Source organism: Eumetopias jubatus, unplaced genomic scaffold (assembly GCF_037043125.1).
Source record: "Eumetopias jubatus isolate StellerSeaLion01/CBP00866 unplaced genomic scaffold, mEumJub1_p1.0 scaffold_12, whole genome shotgun sequence".
NCBI lineage: Eukaryota > Metazoa > Chordata > Mammalia > Carnivora > Otariidae > Eumetopias > Eumetopias jubatus.
Genome location: NW_028274818.1, coordinates 96340438 through 96363095, shown reverse-complemented (window position 1 = coordinate 96363095; position 22658 = coordinate 96340438). Strand labels below are relative to the sequence as shown.

The following is a 22658-nucleotide window of genomic DNA, read 5'->3' as shown; positions in this document are numbered from 1 at the left end:
TTTTCTTTCTTTAAAATTTTGGGCGGCACTTTCTAACAGACCAAAATAAACCCAAAATCTAGTGTGTGGCACTGATCTATATACCAGCCTGATCATATTTGATCATATTCTGTTTTTTTTGTTTTGTTCTGTTTTTGTTTGTTTTTATCTTTTTCTTTTTCTTTTTTCTTTCTTTCCCTTTCTTTCCCCTGGTTTCAGGTCTTTTCTGATTTGTTTAGAGTATATTTTCTGCGGACATTGTTACCCTGTTAGCATTTTGTTCTCTCATTCATCTATTCTCCTCTGGAAAAAATGACAAGACGGAAAAAATCACCTCAACAAAAAGAACAAGAGGTAGTACCGACTGCCAGGGATCTACTCAATACGGACATTAGTACGATGTCGGACCTAGAGTTCAGAATCATGATTTTAAAGATACTAGCTGGGCTTGAAAAAAGCATGGAAGTTATTAGAGAAACCCTTTCTGGAGAAATAAAAGAACTAAAATCTAACCAAGTCGAAATCAAAAAGGCTATTAATGAGGTACAATCAAAAATGGGGAAACTAACTACTAGGATAAATGAGGCAGGAGAGAGAATTAGCGATATAGAAGACCAAATGATGGAAAATAAAGAAGCTGAGAAAAAGAGAGATGAACTACTGGATCACGAGGGCAGAATTCGAAAGATAAGCGATACCATAAGACGAAACACCATTAGAATAACTGGGATCCCAGAAGAAGAAGAAAGAGAGAGAGGGACAGAAGGTATATTGGAGCAAATTATAGCAGAGAACTTCCCTAGTTTGGGGAAGGAAACAGGCATCAAAATCCAGGAGGCACAGAGAACCCCTCTTAAAATCAATAAAAATAGGTCAACACCCCGACATCTAATAGTAAAACTTACAAGTCTCAGAGACAAAGAGAAAATCCTGAAAGCAGCTTGGGAGAAGAGATCTGTAACCTACCATGACAGAAACATAAGACTGGCAACAGACCTATCCACAGAGACCTGGCAGATCAGAAAGGACTGGCATGATATATTCAGAGCAATAAAAGAGAAAAATATGCAGCCAAGAATACTATATCTAGCTAGGCTGTCATTGAAAATAGAAGGAGAGATAAAAAGCTTCCAGGACAAACAAAAACTAGAGGAATTTGCAAACACGAAACCAGCCCTACAAGAAATATTGAAAGGGGTCCTCTAAGCAAAGAGAGAGCCTAAAAGCAACATATACCAGAAAGGAACATAGACAATATACAGTAACAGTCACCTTACAGGCAATACAGTGACACTAAATTCATATCTTTCAATAGTTACCCTGAATGTAAATGGGCTAAATGCCCCAATCAAAAGACACAGGCTATCAGATTGGATTAAAAAACAAGACCCATCAATATGCTGTCTGCAAGAGACTCATTTTAGACCCAAAGACACCCCCACATTGAAAGTGAGCGGGTGGAAAACCATTTACCATGCTAATGGACACCAAGAGAAAGCTAGGGTGGCAATCCTTATATCAGACAAATTAGATTTTAAACCAAAGACTGTAATAAGAGATGAGGAAGGACACTATATCCTACTTAAAGGGTCTATCCAACAAGAAGATCTAACAATTGTAAATATCTATGCCCCTAAAAGGGAGCAGCCAATTATATAAGGCAATTAATAACAAAAGCAAAGAAACACACTGACAACAATACAATAATAGTGGGGGACTTTAACACCCCCCTCACTGAAATGGACAGATCATCTAAGCAAAAGATCAACAAGGACATAAAGACTTTAAATGACACACTGGACCAAATGGATTTCACAGACATATTCAGAACATTCCATCCCAAAGCAATGGAATACACATTCTTCTCTAGTGCCCATGGAACATTCTCCAGAAAAGATCACACCCTAGGTCATAAATCAGGTCTCAACCAGTACCAAAAGATTGGGATTATTCCCTGCATATTTTCAGACCACAATGCTTAAAACTAGAACTCAATCACAAGAGGAAAGTCGGAAAGAACTCAAATACATGGAGGCTAAAGAGCATCCTACTGAAGAATGAATGGGTCAACCAGGAAATTAAAGAAGAATTTAAAAAATTCATGGAAACCAATGAAAATGAAAACACAACTGTTCAAAATCTTTCAGTTAGAGCAAAGGCAGTCTTGAGGGGAAAGTATATAGCAATACAAGCCTGTCTCAAGAAACGAGAAAGGTCTCAAATACACAACTTAACCCTACACCTAAAGGAGCTAGAGAAAAAAACACAAATAAAGCCTAAACCCAGCAGGAGAAGAGAAATAATAAAGATCAGAGCAGAAATCAATGAAATAGAAACCAAAAGAACAGCAGAACAGATCAACGAAACTAGGAGCTGGTTCTTTGAAAGAATTCACAAGATTGATAAACCCCTGGCCAGACTGATCAAAAAGAAAAGAGAAATGACCCAAATCAACAAAATCATGAATGAAAGAGGAGAGATTACAACCAACACCAAAGGCATACAAACAATTATAAGAACATATTATGAGCAACGCTATGCCAGCAAATTAGATAACCTGGAAGAAATGGATGCATTCCTAGAGATGTATCAACTACCGAAACTGAACCAGGAAGAAACAGAAAACCTGAACAGACCTATAACCACTAAGGAAATTGAAGCAGTCATCAAAAATCTCCCAACAAACAAAAGCCCAGGGCCAGATGGCTTCCAGGGGAATTCTACTAAACATTTAAAGAAGAATTAATACCTATTCTTCTGAAACCATTCCAAAAAATAGAAATGGAAGGAAAACTTCCAAACTCATTTTAGGAGGCCACCATTACCTTGATCCCCAAACCAGACAAAGACCCCATCAAAAAGGAGAATTACAGACCAATATCCTTGATGAACATGGATGCAAAAATTCCCACCAAAATACTAGCCAATAGGGTCCAACAGTACATTAAAAGGATTATTCATCACGACCAAGTGGGATTTATCCCTGGGCTGCAAGGTTGGTTCAACATCCGCAAATCAATCAACGTGATACAATACATTAACAAAAGAAAGAACAAGGGTCATGTGATCCTCTCAATAGGTGCAGAAAAAGCATGTGACAAAGTACAGCATCCTTTCTTGATCAAAACTCTTCAGAGTATAGGGATAGAGGGTACATACCTCAATATCATAAAAGCCATCTATGAAAAACCTACAGCGAATATCATTCTCAATGGGGAAAAACTGAGAGCTTTACCCCTAAGGTCGGGAACGCGGCAGGGATGTCCACTATCACCACTGCTGTTCAACAAAGTATTAGAAGTCCCAGCCACAGCAATCAGACAACAAAAAGAAATCAAAGGCATCCAAATCGGCAAAGAAGTCAAACTCTCACTCTGCAGATGATATGATACTTTATGTGGAAAACCCAAAAGACTCCACCCCAAAACTGCTAGAAATCATAAAGGAATTCAGTAAAGTGGCAGGATATAAAATCAATGCACAGAAATCAGCAGCATTCCTATACACCAACAACAAGACAGAAGAGAGACAAATCAAGGAGTCGATCCCATTTACAATTGCGCCCAAAACCATAAGATACCTAGGAATAAATCTAACCAAAGAGGCAAAGGATCTGTACTCAGAAAACTATAAAATACTCATGAAAGAAATTGAGGAAGACACAAAGAAATGGAAAAACGTTCCATGCTCATGGACTGGAAGAACAAACATTGTGAAGATGTCAATGCTACCTAGAGCAATCCACACATTCAATGCAATCCCCATCAAAATACCATCCACTTTTTTCAAAGAAATGGAACAAATAACCCTAAAATTTGTATGGAACCAGAAAAGACCCCGAATAGCCAGAAGAATGTTGAAAAAAGAAAAGCAAAGCTGGCGGCATCACAATTCCGAACTTCCAGCTCTATTACAAAGCTGTCATCATCCAGACAGTATGGTACTGGCACAAAAACAGACACACAGATCAATGGAACAGAATCGAGAGCCCAGAAATGGACCCTCAACTCTGTGGTCAACTAATCTTTGACAAAGCAGGAAAGAATGTCCAATGGAAAAAAGACAGTCTCTTCAACAAATGGTGTTGGGAAAATTGGACAGCCACATGCAGAAGAATGAAACTGGACCATTTCCTTACACCACACACAAAAACAGACTCCAAATGGATTTAGGTTGAAAGACCTAAACCTGAGACAGGAGTCCATCAACATCCTAAAGGAGAACACAGGCAGCAACCTCTTTGACCTCAGCCGCAGCAACTTCTTCCTAGAAACATTGCCAAAGGCAAGGGAACCAAGGGCAAAAATGAACCATTGGGACTTCATCAAGATAAAAAGCTTTTGCACAGCAAAAGAAACAGTCCACAAAACCAAAAGACAACCGACAGAACGGGAGAAGATATTTGCAAATGACAGATCAGATAAATGGCTCGTATCCAAAATCTATAAAGAACTTATCAAACTCAACACCCAAAGAACAAATAATCCAATCAAGAAATGGGCAGAAGACATGAACAGACATTTTTCCAAAGAAGACATCCAAATGGCCAACAGACACGTGAAAAAGTGTTCAACATCGCTCGGCATCAGGGAAATACAAATCAAAACCTCCATGAGATACCACCTCACACCAGTCAGAATGGCTAAAATTAACAAGTCAGGAAACGACAGATACTGGCGGGGATGTGGAGAAAGGGGAACCCTCCTACACTGTTGGTGGGAATGCAAGCTGGTGCAGCCACTCTGGAAAACAGTATGGAGGTTCCTCAAAGAGTTGAAAATAGAGCTACCATACGATCCAGCAATTGCAGTACTGGGTATTTACCACAAAGATACAAATGTAGGGATCCGAAGGGGTACATGCACCCCAATGTTTATAGCAGCAATGTCCTCAATAGCCAAACTGTACAAAGAGCCAAGATGTCCATCGAAAGATGAATGGATAAAGAAGATATGGTATATATACACAATGGAATATTATGCAGCCATCAAAAGGAATGAGATCTTGCCATTTGCAACGACATGGATGGAACTGGAGGGTGTTATGCTGAGTGAAGTAAGTCAATCAGAGAAAGACATGTATCATATGACCTCACTGATATGAGGAATCCTTAATCTCAGGAAACAAACTGAGGGTTGCTAGAGTGGTGGGGGGTGGGAGGGATGGGGTGGCTGGGTGATAGACAATGAGGAGGGTATGTGCTATGGTGAGCGCTGTGAATTGTGCAAGACTGTTGAATCACAGATCTGTACTTCTGAAACAAATAATGCAAGATATGTTAACAAAAAAGAAAAAGAAGAAGATAGCAGGAGGGGAAGAATGAAGGGGAGTAAGTCGGAGGGGGAGACGAACCATGAGAGACGATGGACTCTGAAAAACAAACTGAGGGTTCTAGAGGGAAGGGGGTGGGGGGATGGGTTAGCCTGGTGATGGGTATTAGGAGGGCACGTTCTGCATGGAGCACTGGGTGTTATGCACAAACAATGAATCATGGAACACTATATCAAGAACTAATGATGTAATGTATGGTGATTAACATAACAATAAAAAAATTTTTTAAAAAAGGAAGAAGAAGATAGCAGGAGGGGAAGAATGAAGGGGGGGAAACTGGAGAGGGAGACAAACCATGAGAGACGACGGACTCTGAAAAACAAACAGAGTTCTAGAGGGGAGGGGAGTGGGGGATGGGTTAGCCTCGTGATGGGTATTAAAAAGGGCACGTTCGGCATGGAGCACTGGGTGTTATGCACAAACAATGACTCATGGAACACTACATCAAGAACTAATGATGTAATGTATGGTGATTAACATAACAAAAAAATTTAAAGAGAAAAATAAAATAAAATCATAAGAAAAAAACTCATCAAAATGTATGCTCCACATACAATTTCTTATGTGTTGATTATACTTCAAATAATGTTGGAAATATTTTAACTAAAAAAAAGGAGATGGGCGAGGGAGGGAGGGGCGACCCGGGAGTTACCTAGAAAAGTTCCCACCAGCCAAACTGTGAAAATTTAGGATCAATAAAGAAAATGACTGTGATGGGCTGAATTGATGAAAATAACATAATCATATTCCAATACAGCGAAGAAAACTTGTTACCATTCAAGGCAGCTAGTAAAATAACATCAACTTTGAGAACTGGTACCTAAAGTGAATTTTATCCTAACTTGCCAATAGGAACTATATTTCAGAGTAACCAAATATCCACAGTTAATAATAAAAAAAAAATTCTTCTTTACAGACTGATAGCTAATAAACACAGAAGAAATAACAGAACTGAAAATATTATTTTACAAAGCCTAAATATGTATTCTCTCAGACAAGCACTATCAAATGGTGTTCCAAAAAAAAAAAAGCAAACAGTAGCTTAATGAAGTTGAGAAAAGGCTGGATTTTTTTACTTACTTACTTACTTATTTATTCACTAAAATTAACACACTGTGCTATATTCGTTTCAGGTATACACTACTGCGATTCGTCAGTGATTACTCAGTGCTCATCACATTAAGTACTTTTAATCCCCTTCTCCTATGTCACCCACCTCCCCTCTAGCAACCAATGCACTCTCTATATTTAAGTGTCTGTTTTTTTGTTTGCCTCTTTCTCTGTTTTGCTTCTTAAATTCTCTGTAAGTGAAATCATACGGTATCTCTCTTTCTCTGACTCACTAATTTGACTTAGCATAATACCCTCTAGATCCATCCATGTTGTTGCAAATGGCAAGATTTCATTTCTTATGGCTAAGTGATATTCCATTGTAGATATACATCACAATCTTCTTTATTCATCTGTGGATGGACACTTGGTCTACTTCCATAATTTGCCTATTGTAAATAATGCTGTAATAAAAACAATGTACATACATCTTTTCAAATTAGTGTTTTTGTATTCTTTGAGTAAATACCCAGTAGTGTGATTACTGGATCATACAGTAATTCTATTTTTAATTTTTTGAGCTACCTCCATTTCCACAGTGGCTGCACCACTTTGCATTCCCACCAACACTGCACAAGGGTTCCCTTTTTCTCTACAACCTCGCCAACACTTGCTCTTTCTTGTGTTTTTTATTTTAACCATTTTGACAAATGTGAAGTGATATCTCACTGTGGTTTTGACTGTATTTCCCTGATGATGAGTAATGTTGAGCATCTTTTCATGTATCTGTTGCCCATCTGGACATTTTCTTTGCAGAAATGTCTCTTCATGTCTTCTGCCTAATTTTTAATTGGATTATTTGGGGATTTGTTTAAGTTCTTTATATATTTGGGATACCAACCCTTTATCAATCAGATATATCATTTGCAAATATCTTCTGCCATTCAGTAAGCTGTCTTCTAATTTTGTTGATTGCTTCCTTTGCTGTACAGAAACTTTTTTTTTTTTTTTTAAGATTTTATGTATTTGAGAGAGAGCTGGGCGGGGAGAGAGAGCACATGAACGGGGGTGAGGGGCAGAGGGGGAGGGACAAGCAGACTCCCTGCTGAACAGGGAGCCCGATGCAGAGCTCGATCCCATGACCCTAAGATCATGACCTGAGCCGAAGGCAGATGCTTAACCAACTAAACCCACCCAGGCGCCCCAGAAACTTTTTATTTTGATGTCATCTCAAAAGTTTATTTTTGCTTTTGTTTCCCTTGCTCAGGAGACCTATCTAGAAAGATGTTGCTATGGCCAATGTCTGAGAAACTACTGCCTATGCTCTCCTCTGGGATTTTTATGGTATTAGGTCTCACATTTAGGTCTTTCATCCATTTTGAGTTTACTTTTATGTGTGGTAAAAGTAGTAGTCCAGTTTCATTCTTTTGCATGTAGCTGTCCACTTTTCCCCACACCATTTGTTGACAAGACTTTTTCCCACTGCATATTCTTGCATCCTTTGTTGTAGATTAATTGACCATAATATCATGGGTTTATTTCTGGGCTTTCTATTCTGTTCCATTGATCCGTATGGCTATTTTTGTGCCAGTACCACACTGTTTTGATGTAGTATGTCTTGAAATCTGGGACTGTGATACTTCCAGTTCTGTTTTTCATGATTTCTTTGGCTATTCAGGGTCTTCTGTGGTTCCATACATATCTTAAGATTATTTGTCCTAGTTCTGTAAAAAATGCTGTTGAAATTTGATAGGGAATAAATCTGTAGATTGCATTAAATCTACAGATCACTTTGGGTGGTATGGACATTTTAACAATATTCGTTTCCCCAACACATGAACATGGAATATCTTTCCATTTGTTTATGTTATCGTCAATTTATTTCATCAATATTTTATAGTTTTCAAAATACAGGTCCTTTACCTCTTCAGTTAAGTTTATTCCTAGGTGTTTTATTGTTTTAGGTACAATTGTAAATAGGATCATTTTTCTAATTTCTCTGCTACTTCATTATTAGTATGGAACTGGATGTTTTAATATTAATAATTCCAAAGTAAAGTTCTAGCAGCAAAGAGAAGAACAACTACACAAAAAAGAGAATAGACTGTCATTATCCTGTTTCAATGGTGAATATTAGCATCATTAATGGTGGGTCAACAAGATTATCAAGTCTAATGATATAACACAGCATACATTAATGAATGCAATCAATTTGACCTATACTATATAGTACAAAAATGTTTCAGTGTAACTTTCAATGTGACTTCTCCTTTACAAGAAAATATTAGGAATAAAGAAATATGCCCATCAGACAAACTAATTTTTATTCTATTTTTTTTTTTAAGATTTATTTATTTGACAGAGAGAGAGCACAAGCAGGGGGAGCAGAAGAGGGAGAGGGAGAAGCAGGCTGTCCGCTGAGCAGGGAGCCCAATGCGGGGCTGGATCCCAGGACCCTGGGATCATGACCTGAGCCGAAGGCAGATGCTTAACCAACTGAGCCACCCAGGCGCCCCCAGACAAACTAATTTTTAAACCAAAGACTGTAATAAGAGATTAAGAAGACACTATATTATGATAAAAGGGTTTATCCAACAAGAAGATCTAACAATTGTAAATATTTATGCCCCTAACGTGGAAGCAGCCAAATATATAAACCAATTAACAAAATTAAAGAAACTCATTGATGATAATACAATAGTAGGGGACTTTAAGAGATCACGTAAGCAGAAGATCAATAAGGAAATAAGGGCTTTGAATGACACACTGGATCAAATGGAGTTAACAGATATGTTCAGAGCATTTCATCCTAAAGCAGCAGAATACACATTCTTCTCAAGTGCTCATGGAACATTCTCCAGAACAGATCACATACTGGGTTACAAATCAGGTCTCAACTGGTACAAAAAGACTGAGATCATATTAATTTTCAGACTACAAAAATGCTATAAAATCTGAAGTCAATGACAAGAAAAAATTTGGAAGGACCACAAATACATCAAGGTTAAAGAACATCCTACTGAAGAATGAATGGGTCAACCAGGAAATTAAAGAAGAATTTAAAAAATACATGGAAGCAAATGAAAATGAAAACAAGACAGGTCAAAATCAAAGGTCAACCAAGGCAATCCTAAGAAGGAAGGATATAGCAATACAAGCCTTCCTCAAGATACAAGAAAAGTCTTAAATATACAACCTAACCTTACACCTAAAAGAGCTAGAAAAAGAACTGCAAATAAAGCCTAAATCCCCCAGAAGAGAAATAATAAAGATTAAAGCAAAAATTAATGATACAGAAAAAAACAAAACAAAACAGTAGAACAGACCAACAAAACTAGGAGCTGGTTCTCTAAAAGAATTAATAAGGGGCGCCTGGGGAACTCAGTCATTATGCGTCTGCCTTCAGCTCAGGTCATGATCCCAGGGTCCTGGGATCAAGCCCCACAACGGGCTCCCTGCTCGGCGGGAGGCCTGCTTCTCCCTCTCCCACTCCCCCGGCTTGTGTTCCCTCTCTCGTTGTCTCTCTCTCTGTCAAATAAATAAAATCTTTTAAAAAAAAAATAGAATTAATAAGATTGATAAACCCCTAACCAGCCTTATCAAAAGAAGAGAGAAAGGACCCAAATAAATAAAATCATAAATGAAAAAGGAGAGAACACAACTAAAGACAAAGAAATACAAACAATTCTAAGAGAATATTATGAGCAATTATATGCCAACAAATTGGGCAATCTGGAAGAAATGGATAAATTCCTAGAAACATATAAACTACCAAAACTGAAAGAGGAAGAAACAGAAAATTTGAAGAGACCCATACCCAGCAAGGAAGTTGAATCAGTAATTAAAAATCTCCCAACAAACAAGAGGCCAGCGCTAGATGGCTTCCCAGGGGAATTCTGCCAAACACTTAAAAAAGAATTAATACCTACTCTTCTGAAGCTGTTCCAAAAAACAGAAATGGAAGCAAAAGTTCCAAACTCATTCTATGAGGCCAGTATTACCTTGATTCTAAAACCAGACACAGACCCCACTAAAAAGGAGAATAGAGACCAATATCCCTGATGAACATGGATGCAAAAATTCTCAACAAGATACTAGCTAATAGGATCCAACAGTACATTAAAAGGATTATTCACAACCAAGTGGGATTTATTCCTGGGCTGCAGGGGTGGTTCAACATCCGCAAATCAATCAATGTGATACAATACCTTAATAAAAGAAAGAACAAGAACCCTATGATCCTCTCAATGGATGTAGAAAAAGCATTTAACAAAATACAGCGTCCTTTCTTGAATAAAAACTCTCCACCAGGTAGGGATAGAGGGAACATACCTCAATATCACAAAAGCCATACATGAAAGACCCACAGAGAATATCATCCTCAGTGGGGAAAAAAATCCTAGAGGAGAACACAGAGCAACCTCTTTGACCTTGGCCACAGCAACTTCTTGCTAGACATGTCTCCAAAGGCAAGGGAAACAAAAGCAAAAATGAACTATTGGGACTTCATCAGGACAAAAAGCTTTTGCACAGCAAAAGAAAAGTCAACAAAACTAAAAGGCAACCTATGGAATGGAAGAATATATTTGCAAATGTCTTATCAGATAAAGGGCTGGCATCCAAAATCTATAAAGAATTTATTAAACTCAACACCCAAAAAAACAAATAATCCAATCAAGAAATGGGCAGAAGACAGGAAGAGACATTTCTCCAAAGAAGACATCCAAATGGCCAACAGACACATGAAAAAGTGTTCAACACCACTTGGCATCAGAGAAATACAAATCAAAACCACAATGAGATACCACCTCACACTGGTCAGAATGGCTACAATTAACTCAGGAAACAACAGATGTTGGTGAGGATGCGGAGAAAGGGGAACCCTCTTACATTGTTGGTGGGAATGCAAGCTGGTGCAGCCACTCTGGAAAACAGTATGGAGAGGTTCCTCAAAAAGTTAAAAACAGAGCTACCCTACAACGCAGCAACTGCACTACTAGGTATTTATCCAAAGGATACAAAAATGCTGATTCAAAGGGGCACATGCACCCCAATGTTTATAGCAGCAATGTCCACAATAGCCAAACTATGGGAAGAGCCCAGATGAACATAGGGTGAGGAAAGGAAAAATAAAATAAGATGAAAACAGAGAGGGAGGCAAAGCATAAGAGACTCTAGGAAACAAACTGTGGGTTGCTGGAAGGGAGAAGGGTGGGGGGATGGGGTAACTGGGTGACGGACATTAAAGGAGGGCACCTGGATGTAATGAGCACTGCGTGTTATATGCAACTGATGAATCACTACATTCTACCCCTGAAACTAATAATATAGTATATGTTACCTAAATTGAGTTCAAATTAAAGAAATCTTTTTAAATATAACCAAAAAACAAACAACCAGATAAATCTGGAAGATTGGATATTGTGCAAAACTAGCCTAATTAAACAAGTCAGTGTCATTTAAAAAAAAAAAAATTCTAGACATTTAAAAAAGAGACTTAACAGACATAACCAGATGAAATGTGAGGATTAACCAGTTATAATGGTCATTTGGGGTCTAATTCAGGAAATATGAATATATTCTGGGTATTAGATGAGACGAAGATTTCCTGTAAACTACAGATTCTCTGCCAGGAAAAAACAGGTTATAAAACTGTATGATCTCATTGTATATACAGTATGAGCTCATTCAGGTTAAAATGAACTTATATACACAGAAAGGTTATGTATTAAGGTGTTAGTGCTGAGCCTATGGTGGAAATATGTTTTACTTTATTTTTATTTCTCCCAATTTTCTCATTTTCTACAATGCATGGACAGTGTTTCTACAATAACAAATGGTTATTTTTGAAATCAATCTGAACATACATTTGAGTGGGGCGATAAGGCCTAGGCATAACACTTGGGTTATTAATTAGAAACTGATAACTCCTTTCAGAGAGATACACAAAAACAGCTTTGGAATCAAGAGTAGTCAAAGTTACTTCCCCTTTATTAGAGAAACAAGGAAAGCTTCTTTAGGGAGTCAGGAAGGATGATCAAAAGGTCTAGAACTGCACTATCCAATAGTAGCTACTAGCCATGTGTGGCTATTCAAGTTTAAATGAATTAAAATTAAATAAAATTTAAGATTCAACTCTTTAATCACACCAGCCACATTTCAAGTGTTCAAAAGCCACAAGTGGTTAGTAGCTGTATTAGTTACAGCTACTAATTCTGGCTAATTAATTAGTTACAACTATTAGTTACATAGTTACATGGTCACGCAGGTATTCGGTTAGGTATCAAGAATTAGGTTAGGTGTTAGGTACATGGTTAGTATGCTGTACTGTATAGTGCAGATACAGAACATTCCCATCACGGCAGAAAAGTCCTACTGGAGACAGCTAAGGAGGTGGATGCAGGTGTGTCTCCTCTCATAATCCCAGAAGACTACTCATTCCATTGCTGCCTTCCATCCCTTGAACACTGACTCCAGTATACAGGTTCCCAAGGGAAGAATGCTTCCACCAGACTCCAGAGGAACTGTGTTAATGGACAATACTCCATGATGATTCTGCACCTCTTACATCAGCTTTAGTTGCAGGCTATGCTTTCAGGGATGTCTGGAGAGCAAACAGCCTTGGAAGACAGAGTATCTCCCTCCAGGGTAGAAGGCAGATTTGTTTCCTGTCCAGCATAATAAAGACAATGTCTATCCCCCAGCTAACAGTTGGGCAGGTTTGCAAACAACCCTCTCATAAGGCTGGGGATTTCCTAACTTGGGGTTCCTCAGCTATAACATAAACCCACCGTGCGTCCAGCCATTCCCTTGGGCCCACTTCCACATCACCCTCATAGCATTTGGGGAACAAGGGAACCCACACGAACATGACATCATGTTCAAGCTGCCTGCTGTGCTTTGCCTTTGGCCCAGGAGCGCAGGGTCCTCTGCCAACATCTATGAAACTCTGCCACGCTAACTTGTGAGCTTTTAAGTAAGACAGAGTAGCAAACTCGCCACAGTTTTTAAAAGTTAACACAGTCACGTGACTCCTTTGAGCTCCTCATGCCATAAAAACAAGATTTTTGTCAGGAACCAAGGGGATCTCTGGGGCATTTCTTGGGACTCATAGACCACAGGTAAAAGTTAAGAGAAGAATGCTGGAGGGCCGACTGCTGGCTCAAACTCTTCCCTGGCATACTGGATCACCCAACCATCCTAGCAGGCATTCACTGAGCACAAAGGAAATGTGACCTGCCGAGTGCAAGAAGAAAATTATAAATACCAACCATGATGGGTGACCAGGTGCAGATGAGGACGGTTGTTAACTAGGCATATTATCTCTCACCTCTCCTCCAACTACTTATGGAAGATGGGTCGGTGATAGGTAACCTTATAATTTCATCCTTAGGTACAGGATCTCAAAAGAGTGTTCTCCCTTCTAAAGGAACAGAATGAATGAAGAGCTCCTCCCTTGCATGAGCAGCAGCTGCAACAGATTAGGCAGAAGTAAATGTTTTGTTCCTATTATTGTTTGAAAAAGTAACTATAGGGGGAAGGGTGTATACTGATGCTGAACATGCAGAAAGATAGACTGTGCTGTGAATACTTGGTCCCGTGCCTGCTCGTCTACGCAGGGGCTAAAAGCCCCAGCACCACACTTCTCAGACTCCCTTGTCTGCAGGAACTCCACCAAGGAGAGGCACTTATGCAAGATTTAAAGACAAAAAAGGAGAGACCATGACACCTCTCTGGCGGCAGCCGGCAGACGCAGGGCATACCACAAACACTGAGTCGGCAGTGGCTTCCAAGCGGGCTCCCGGGGAACATTGGCTTTAGCGCTGCGGCAGCTCAGGTCCTCAGAGCCAGAAGCAGTTCTCTCTGACCCTCACTACCGCAGGCCTTTCAGTGGCTTTGTAACCGCTGGGTTACTTTACTTTATTAAATCTGCTCTTGCTGAAATACCCAGGGTGGTTTCTGCTTTCCTGACTGACAGATGGGTAAGATTTGGTCAGGTGGAGATTACAGTGGGGAAGAGAAGCAGCCCACAATGAATGAAGGTTGCAAGAGAAAAAGAAAAGTTGAACAAACGGGTCAAAACTACACTAAGCAGGCTCTTTCTTGGGTTCAGATTTATTCTATTAATTCTTTGATCCAACAAATGTTTACCAAGCAATTATTACACGCCGGGCTCTATTCCTGGTCTTGGAAAGAAAAACAAAGACTCTCAGGTTGGGGAGGGACTGCGAGGAAAAGAGAGGAGAAGGATCATAAAAAAAAAAAAAAAAAAGGGATAATCTAGGAAATGGCGGTAAGTGCTCCTGGGAAACTGCAAGCAGCGTCAGCCACTCCGACAGAAGCTCTCTGAGCAGAGATCTAAGAGAGCAGAGAGAGACCAGAAAGCCAGGGAGGAGCTCGAGCTCAGTGCATTCAGGGGATAGCAGGGAGGCCAGCATGGCTGGACTGAAGCACTGAAGACCAGATCACACAGGGCTTTGGAGGCCATAGGAAGGACTTTGACTCTGATTCTGGTGAGATGGGAACCCCTGGAAATTCTGAGTAAAATGTGACAGGATCTGATCTATCTGGCTGCTGTGTAGGGAACAGACAAGAGTGGAACCAGGAAAAGCACGGAGATCACTGAAATAATATAAGGAACATAGGACAGTGACTTGGACCAAGGCACAGCAGTATAAGCGGTGAAAAGTAGTCACATTCCGGATACATGTGAAAAGAAAATGTGCTTATGGACAAGATGCGGGAGGGGGAAAAAGAAAAAAACAGGAGAATAAAAATGACTCCCAGGTTTTTGACCCGAGTTTCTGATATGTTTCTGAGTTTCTGATATGTTAAATTGACTGAGTTTCTGATATGTTAAATTCAAGATGCCTATTACACATCCAAATAGATATGTTAAGTAAGAAGTAATGAAGAGCCACCATAAGCTTCTGAGAAGGGAGTAGCTAGAAGAGAAGTATACTTCAGATACTAACCTAGTTAATGTCTGATAAATTGGGCAGGCGAGGCAGAGTAGGGGGGTTCACCAGAAGCTCGTACTAGAGAGGAAAAAAAGTAGCCGCAGTGTTCAAGAGAACAACCTGAACTTGGGAGGGTAGCAATGAAAATGGACTGGGGCAGAGGTTCTCAATGGAGCCAACGCCACCCGATGGGGGTATGGAAATCCGTGGAAATGTTTTTGTTGAGATGGTTGGGAGGCACTACTAACAATAAGCAAGTGGAGCCAAGGGTCTCACATCTCCTGTACTGCTCAGGATAAATCCCGTGAAAAATAAAAGGTGGCGGGGGGAGGGGGGGGGATTTCTACTTCCTTTCAAATGACTCACCAGACCTCCATACTTGTAAAAAATCTGATTATAATTATCTGAACCTATATTCCAACTTCATTTTGCTAATAACATTTTCTGTACAATTTTACCATACAATGAATTTTCCAGGAATGCAACTACCATGTAAATTGAGAAAAGAGAACACTCTCTTTTACGTAAAACTCTCTCCAAGAAATTTCACCATTTTGAAAAACCATGGCACAGAAAATAATGCTGTTTTCTAATATTTAAGTCACCAGCAAAATACCTGCATCTGTGTTATATTTGTAGGTATCACCTACAAATACATTACAAGAGAAATTCAAGATGCTTTTGGTAGGTATTTAGGTATACCTAAACAGACATATGAAATGCAGGATTCTCACGAATCAAAGCTGTTTTAAAATTATGACAGTCATTCTATATATTGTTAGTTTTTATAGCATAAGGACAAGACATCTATCTTGCAATAATTATTTGAAATTGAACTCATTTTGGGGGGGTTGCCTGCCATTTTAAAATCTTCCTCTGAGCCTGTCACCAGAGGTCCAGCACACTTTTCTTGGCCACTCTTAGTACCATTTCTGCTGCTAACTCATCCTCTGTTCCTACTGTCACTTAAAGGATTTTGTTACAAATTAGACACAGAATGTGGCTCTCAACAGTTGTGGAATTTCAAGGCAGGAATTTTCTAAGACAATTCGTCTCCACTCCTCCCAAATTACAACATAGAAAATTTTTCTTTCTCAACACTTATAAATGAGATACCACTCATTTACAAGTATATCTTGATTTTTCATTGTTCCAGTATGATAGTCTATAATTGTTTAGTATGTTAGCCCTATTTAATTAGGGTTATTTCCCACTTTCTGTTATTATAGCTAAGTAAGTCTGGCTTGCTATTAGCTCTTGTACAAAATAACTTCTAATCTGTTTATCTCTCTTAACTATAAACTTGTCCATTATAAACAGGTGGGAGTAGTTCCTACTTCACTATGCCTTCTAATGCAGTAGTGCCTAAGCATCTTGTACAGAAATACAAGCTATTTTAATATAAAGTACTTCTTTTTTTCTCTCCTTACATTACAGCTAGAGCAGAACACTGACTTTCTTAATTACGTATGTGAAATTATATTTTGTAAATCTGTGAATTTAATCTAGAATAGTAGAACGGAGGTTATAAAACACTGGTTATAAGCAGAAGGCATTGAGTCTGACATTACCGAAAATCACTGGATTGGAAGAGACAAATACTGAATGTTAAAAGGGTTTATTAAAAAAAAAAAGAGTTGACCACAAAAATAGGCTGAATGACAGAAGGTGCCAGAAGTATCATCAGAATATTCATGCCCCTAAGGGTGAAGGCAGAAAAACAGCAATGAAAAAAAAGGAAAAAGAGCTTCTCAAATATTCACAAACAACAGCAACAGGACTAGGGAACAGACAGCACTAAAAGAATGCTCAGAGGAATGCTGAGAAGGTAGGATATTCTGAAAACAACAGGGGCTGGAGCAGCGGGCTCCCTATTAAGGAGAGCCATCAATGGCACTGAAGCACCAAGCAAAGGTCAACTATGGATTACGGCATTGAGGGCAGGGCCATTCCAGGAGAGAGACGAAGACAAAAGGCTGTTTCCTTGCCCCGTACAAGAAGAGGCAGCAGTCAGGACAGACAGGACACACAGAAGTGCGAAGTAAAAGACAGACATTAGGAGGTAGGAGTGTGAACTGAGGGTAGAAATTTTTAAGAACAGGAATAAAGAATGTAAAAAAGTCAAGTCTGCCCGGAGAAGAAAGTTTGGTTTATTTAGAACAGCCAGGTTTGAGCTAACCAAAACCACAAGAATAGATCTTTGTGGGGAATACTCTTTATGGGGGCAGGACAGGTTGAGAAAAGGCCTGGAAGACAGCAGTGGAGGTCCTGTGACACCAGAAGCCAAGATACCAGAGGCCTACAGCAACTCAGCTCCTGGCAACATGGCCACCAACAGCAGTGGGAGAGTTAAACCATACATGTGATAAAGAACTAGTATCCAGGGGCACCTGGGTGGCTCAGGCAGTTAAGCTTCTGCCTTCAGATCATGATCTCAGGATCCTGGGATAGAGCCCCTCATGCATCGGGCTCCCTGCACAGTGGGAAGTCAGCTACCCCCTCCCTGCTCATGCTCTCACACTCTCTATCTCTCTCAAATAAATAAAACAAAATCTTTAAAAAAAAGAACTAGTATCCAGAAGACATAAACAACTCTTACAACTCAACAGTATAAAGGCAAAGAACCCAATGTTAAAACGGCCAAGGATCTGAATAGACATTTCTCCAAAGAAGATTCACAAATGGCCAATAAGTACACATAAACAGAGTCAACATTTGTCATTAAGGGAAATGCAAATGCAAATCAAAATCACTGTAAGATAACCATTTCACATACACTAGGATGGCTATAATCAAAAAGATGGAAAACATCAAATGTTAGCAGGTTGTGGAGAAACTGGGACCCTCATACGATGCAGGTGGGAATATAAAATATAATAGTACAGCCACCTTGGAAAGTTTGGCAGTCCCTCAAATGATTTAAACATAGTTACCATGGAGGAGAGTGGTGGGGGGATGGGTTAGCCTGGTGATGGGTATTAAGGAGGGCACGTTCTGCATGGAGCACTGGGCGTTATGTGCAAACAATGAATCATGGAACATTATATCAAAAACTAATGATGTAATGTATGGTGATTAACATAATAATAAAAAATAAAATAAAATAAAAATAATTATAGTTACCATGACCCACAAATTCCACTCGTAGGTATATAGCCAAAGCACATAAAAACATGTCACACAAAAACTCATACATAGGGGAGGGGGGTGGGGGGATGGGTTAGCCTGGTGATGGGTATTAAAGAGGGCACATTCCGCGTGGAGCACCTGGGTGTTATGCACAAACAAGGAATCATGGAACACTACATCAAAAGCTAATGATGTAATGTATGGTGATTAACATAACAATAAAAAAATTTAAAAAAAAACTTGTATATATAATGATGTTCATAGAAGCATCATTCATAATATCCAAAACGTGGAAGCAAAACAAATGTCCACCAACTGATGGACAACAACAAAATGGGATATATCTATACATAGAATATTACTGGCCATAAAAAAGAAAAGAATACTGATATATATTATCACATGGATGCACCTTGAAAACATTATGCTAAGTGAGAGAAGCCAGACACAAAAGGCCACATAATGTGCGAACGTCCAAGTGAGGCAAATTTATAGAGATAGTAAGTAGATTAATGGTGCTTTAAGGCTGGGAGGAGAAGGGAGAATGAAGATGGACTGTTACTGGATGCATGACTTCTTTCAGAGGGGACAAAAATGTTCTGAAGTTAGATTGTGATGATGTTTGCACAGCCCTGTGAATATACTAAAACCCATTCAACTGTGCACTTTAAATGCGGGAGATGTATGATAGGTAAAATTATATTTCAATAAAGCTGTTTAAAAATGCCATCTTATTTGGACCCACGGGATTTGAATTTATGGAAGTGACTGAGCACCAGCCAACCTGGAGAGGCCAATGCCAATGAAAGAAGATACTACTTACATTTCCCAAGACAAGGGGGCACCCACACCACACAGGGTGACAGAGGAGCAGCAGGTTTGTTCAGGAAGCAGAGGGAGGAGCGAGGGGAAAGCCTAGACCTTTTATTGGGGTTTCCGCAGGAAAGGCAAGCCAGGACAGGGTAAACAAGGCAGGATTGGCTTGTTTGAATAATTCAGGCTATAGCACTGTCTCTAGTCATCTGGTACCTGGCCCTTGGGATAATGTAGACCAGGGAAAATATTGGTATGGTGTGTGAGTTAGATAAGGAGGTAACTTGAAGGCTAAAGATTCAGGATTGGTTGATTTGCATATGAAAGGCATACTCTAGGCAGGCTGTTGTTATCTTTAGGAATTAGCTAGCCCTGGAAGGGACAGTTTTCCCCAGGTCTGTAAGGTCCCCAAAAGCCAGAGCATCAAGAATACAGAAAATAAGAAAACATAGTTAATCTAACTGGCCCTGTGATGAATGGATGCCAAATAGACAAATACAGAATCTGAGGAAATAGAACAAATATATACAACAGAAACTCACAGGCTGATTCTAAAATTTATATGGAAATGCAAAAGACCCAGATGAGTGGAAACTATCTTGGAAATAAAAAAAAAAAGACAGAGAACTTACACTGCATAATTTCAGACTGATTACAAAGCCACAGTTATCAAGACAATGTGGTATTGGCATAAGGAGAGACAAACAGACCAATGGAACAGAATAAGGAGTCCAGAAATGGGCCTACCCATAGACAGATGACTGGTATTTTACAAAGGCCTAAAGTAATTCAACGGTAAAAGGAAATTCTTTTCAACAAATAGTGCTAAAACGCCTGACTATCCACACAGGAGACAGGTAAAGGAATGAATCTTGACCTTTATCTCACACCATTCATAAAAATCAATTCGAGATGAAATCAAAGACCTGAACATAATAGTTAAAACTAAAGCTTCCAGGAAAAAAAAAAAAAAACAGAATATCTTCGTGACTCTGAAGTTGGCAAAGATTTCTTGATATATAAAAAGCACTAAACAAACAAAAAAACTAAAAAAAAAAAATGCACTAACCATAAAAAGACAAACTGGCCTTTATCCAAATTTAAGACTTCAAAAGATACCATTAGGGAAATGAAAAAAGGAAGCCACAGATTAGGAGAAAATATTCACAATGCATATTGGGCAAAAGACTCATTTCCACAATATATGAAGGACTCCTACAAATCAACAATATGACGTCAAACAACCTAATTCGGGCAACAGACACTACACAAATAGAACAGCCAATGTGCACATGAAAAGGCATGCCTCATCATCAGTAGTCATCTGCAACATGCAAATTAAAACCACAATGATACCACTTTACACTCACTAGAATGGCTAAAATTAAAAAGACTTTCAATACCACAGGATGGTGAGAAAATGTTCCAACTGGAACTTTCAGAAATTGCCAATCCAAGTTTAAAACAGTACAGCCACACTAAAAATAGATTGGGAGTTTCTTACAAAGGTAAAATATATACCTACCCTATGACTTAGCAATTCCCACTTTGGGATGTACGCAAAGAAAACTGAAATATACGTTCATAACAAAGTGTTGTATAAGGTTCGTGGGAGTTTTATTCGTTAATAGCCAAAAACTGAAAGCAATCCCACTGCCTTTCAACAGATTAAAAACTGTGGTACGTTCACACTATTGAATAGTACTCAGCAATAAAAATGAATAAATTACTGATACGTACTATAACATGGATGAATCTCAGAAACATGTTGAGTTTAAGAATCCACTTGCAAAAAAAATACACATTATGATTCCATTCATATGAAATTCTAGAACAGGCAAAACTAAACTAGTGACAGCAACTAGAACAACTGTTTCCTGGCTGTGAAGGAGGGGCTACTGGCTAGAAATGGACACAAAAGAACTCATCAGGGTGAGGAAAATGGCCAATACGTATCTTAATCTGGATGGTGGAGAAGGGGTCTTTTTTTTTACATCCATCAATATATGAACTCATTTAACAAATTCATTCAAAATCATTACATTAATTGTAAATTATTCTTTAAAATGGTAAAATTCATTGGCTGCAGATCATAGCCACACAAAAGTTGCATAAAACAGAAATGACATTTAAATAAAAATAAATACCTTTGTCCATCTGCAAAGCTTCACTCCAGAGTGGCTCCCAATCAACTGATACCCTGAACAGAAAAACAAGGAACACAAAACTGAATTGATTCAAAGCCTCATACTAAACGGTGATTAAAAAACTGTAACAAAATCCTTTTTTGGGAGGCGCCTGGGTGGCTCAGTCATTAAGCATCTACCTTCGGCTCAAGTCATGATCCCAGGGTCCTGGGCTCGGGATCGAGCCCCACATCGGGCTCCCTGCTCGGCAGGAAGCCTGCTTCTCCCTCTCCCACTCCCCCTGCTTGTGTACCTGCTCTCGCTGTGTCTCTCTCTGTCAAATAAATAAATAAAATCTTAAAAACAAAAAATCCTTTTTCTTTCCTTAAATAATGGCAGGCAATAACCCAGTGGCAGAAAACATTAAAAGTTTAATTCACCAGGATGATAAAACACCTTAAAATGTATATGCATCTAATAACATAGACTAAAAATACAGAAGGAAACAATATGCTAATCCAAAATCATAAAAAAAATTTTTAACATCTTTCAGTATCTAACAGATCCCACAGACAAAAACTCAGTAGACCTAAACAGCACAGTAAAGGTGACGAAGAATACACAGTACTACACTCAACAACTACAGAATGCACGTGCTTTTGGAGGACCTAAGGAAATTTTGTGAAAAAAAAAAAAAAACAAATGCTGGGCCATAAAGCAAAAGCAAGTAACAATATACTACAAACAAACAACTAGGGAACTCTCATCAGTAACCTTCGAGAAAAGATGAAGAATCAGATGAGCAAAATAAGATTAAAATAAAGAAATACTGCCCCAAGAAATGAAAAATAAAATTCTAGAAACTGTAACCGAACATGAATTCTCAGCACCACTCCATAACCTAGCATTTAAAATTCGTGAGCCACAGAAGACATGAAAAGCATGGAAAAGCCATGCCAAAGTAATCACATCCTTTTTTAATAAATTAGAAGAGCAAACAAGTAGAACACTCTGATTTCAGAAAGCATTTAATAAAGTTTTTCACGAGGCTTTAAGTAATAAGCCACAATTATGAGTCTCTTGTACAAAAAAACTCTTGACTTGCAGACAAATGAGGCAAAAGGAGAAATATAGTCTGGATGATGGCATAAGTGTATCTGTCGCTGGTTAAATATCCATATTCACAGGGTGATGATTAATGGAACAATGTCAATTTGGATTACAAGTCTCTAGTGGCAATTTACAGGGCTTTGTCTTTTATTCTCTTCCA

The 22658-nt window shown here is 38.9% G+C and overlaps 1 protein-coding gene across 3 annotated transcripts in view; it reads right to left on the bottom strand.

Moving 5' to 3' along the window:
- The window catches only part of LOC114214540 (S-adenosyl-L-methionine-dependent tRNA 4-demethylwyosine synthase TYW1), a 213628-nt gene that overhangs the window by 153863 nt on the left and 37107 nt on the right, over positions 1-22658 (bottom strand). For all 3 annotated transcript variants that reach the window (XR_003610443.2, XR_003610445.2, XM_028110270.2), the window contains exon 9: positions 21410-21462. Coding sequence is in view for 1 of the 3 variants with exons in the window: in XM_028110270.2 (XP_027966071.1) it covers positions 21410-21462 (53 nt within the window). In the remaining 2 variants the exon portion in view is untranslated. The remainder of the gene's footprint in view (positions 1-21409; positions 21463-22658) is intronic.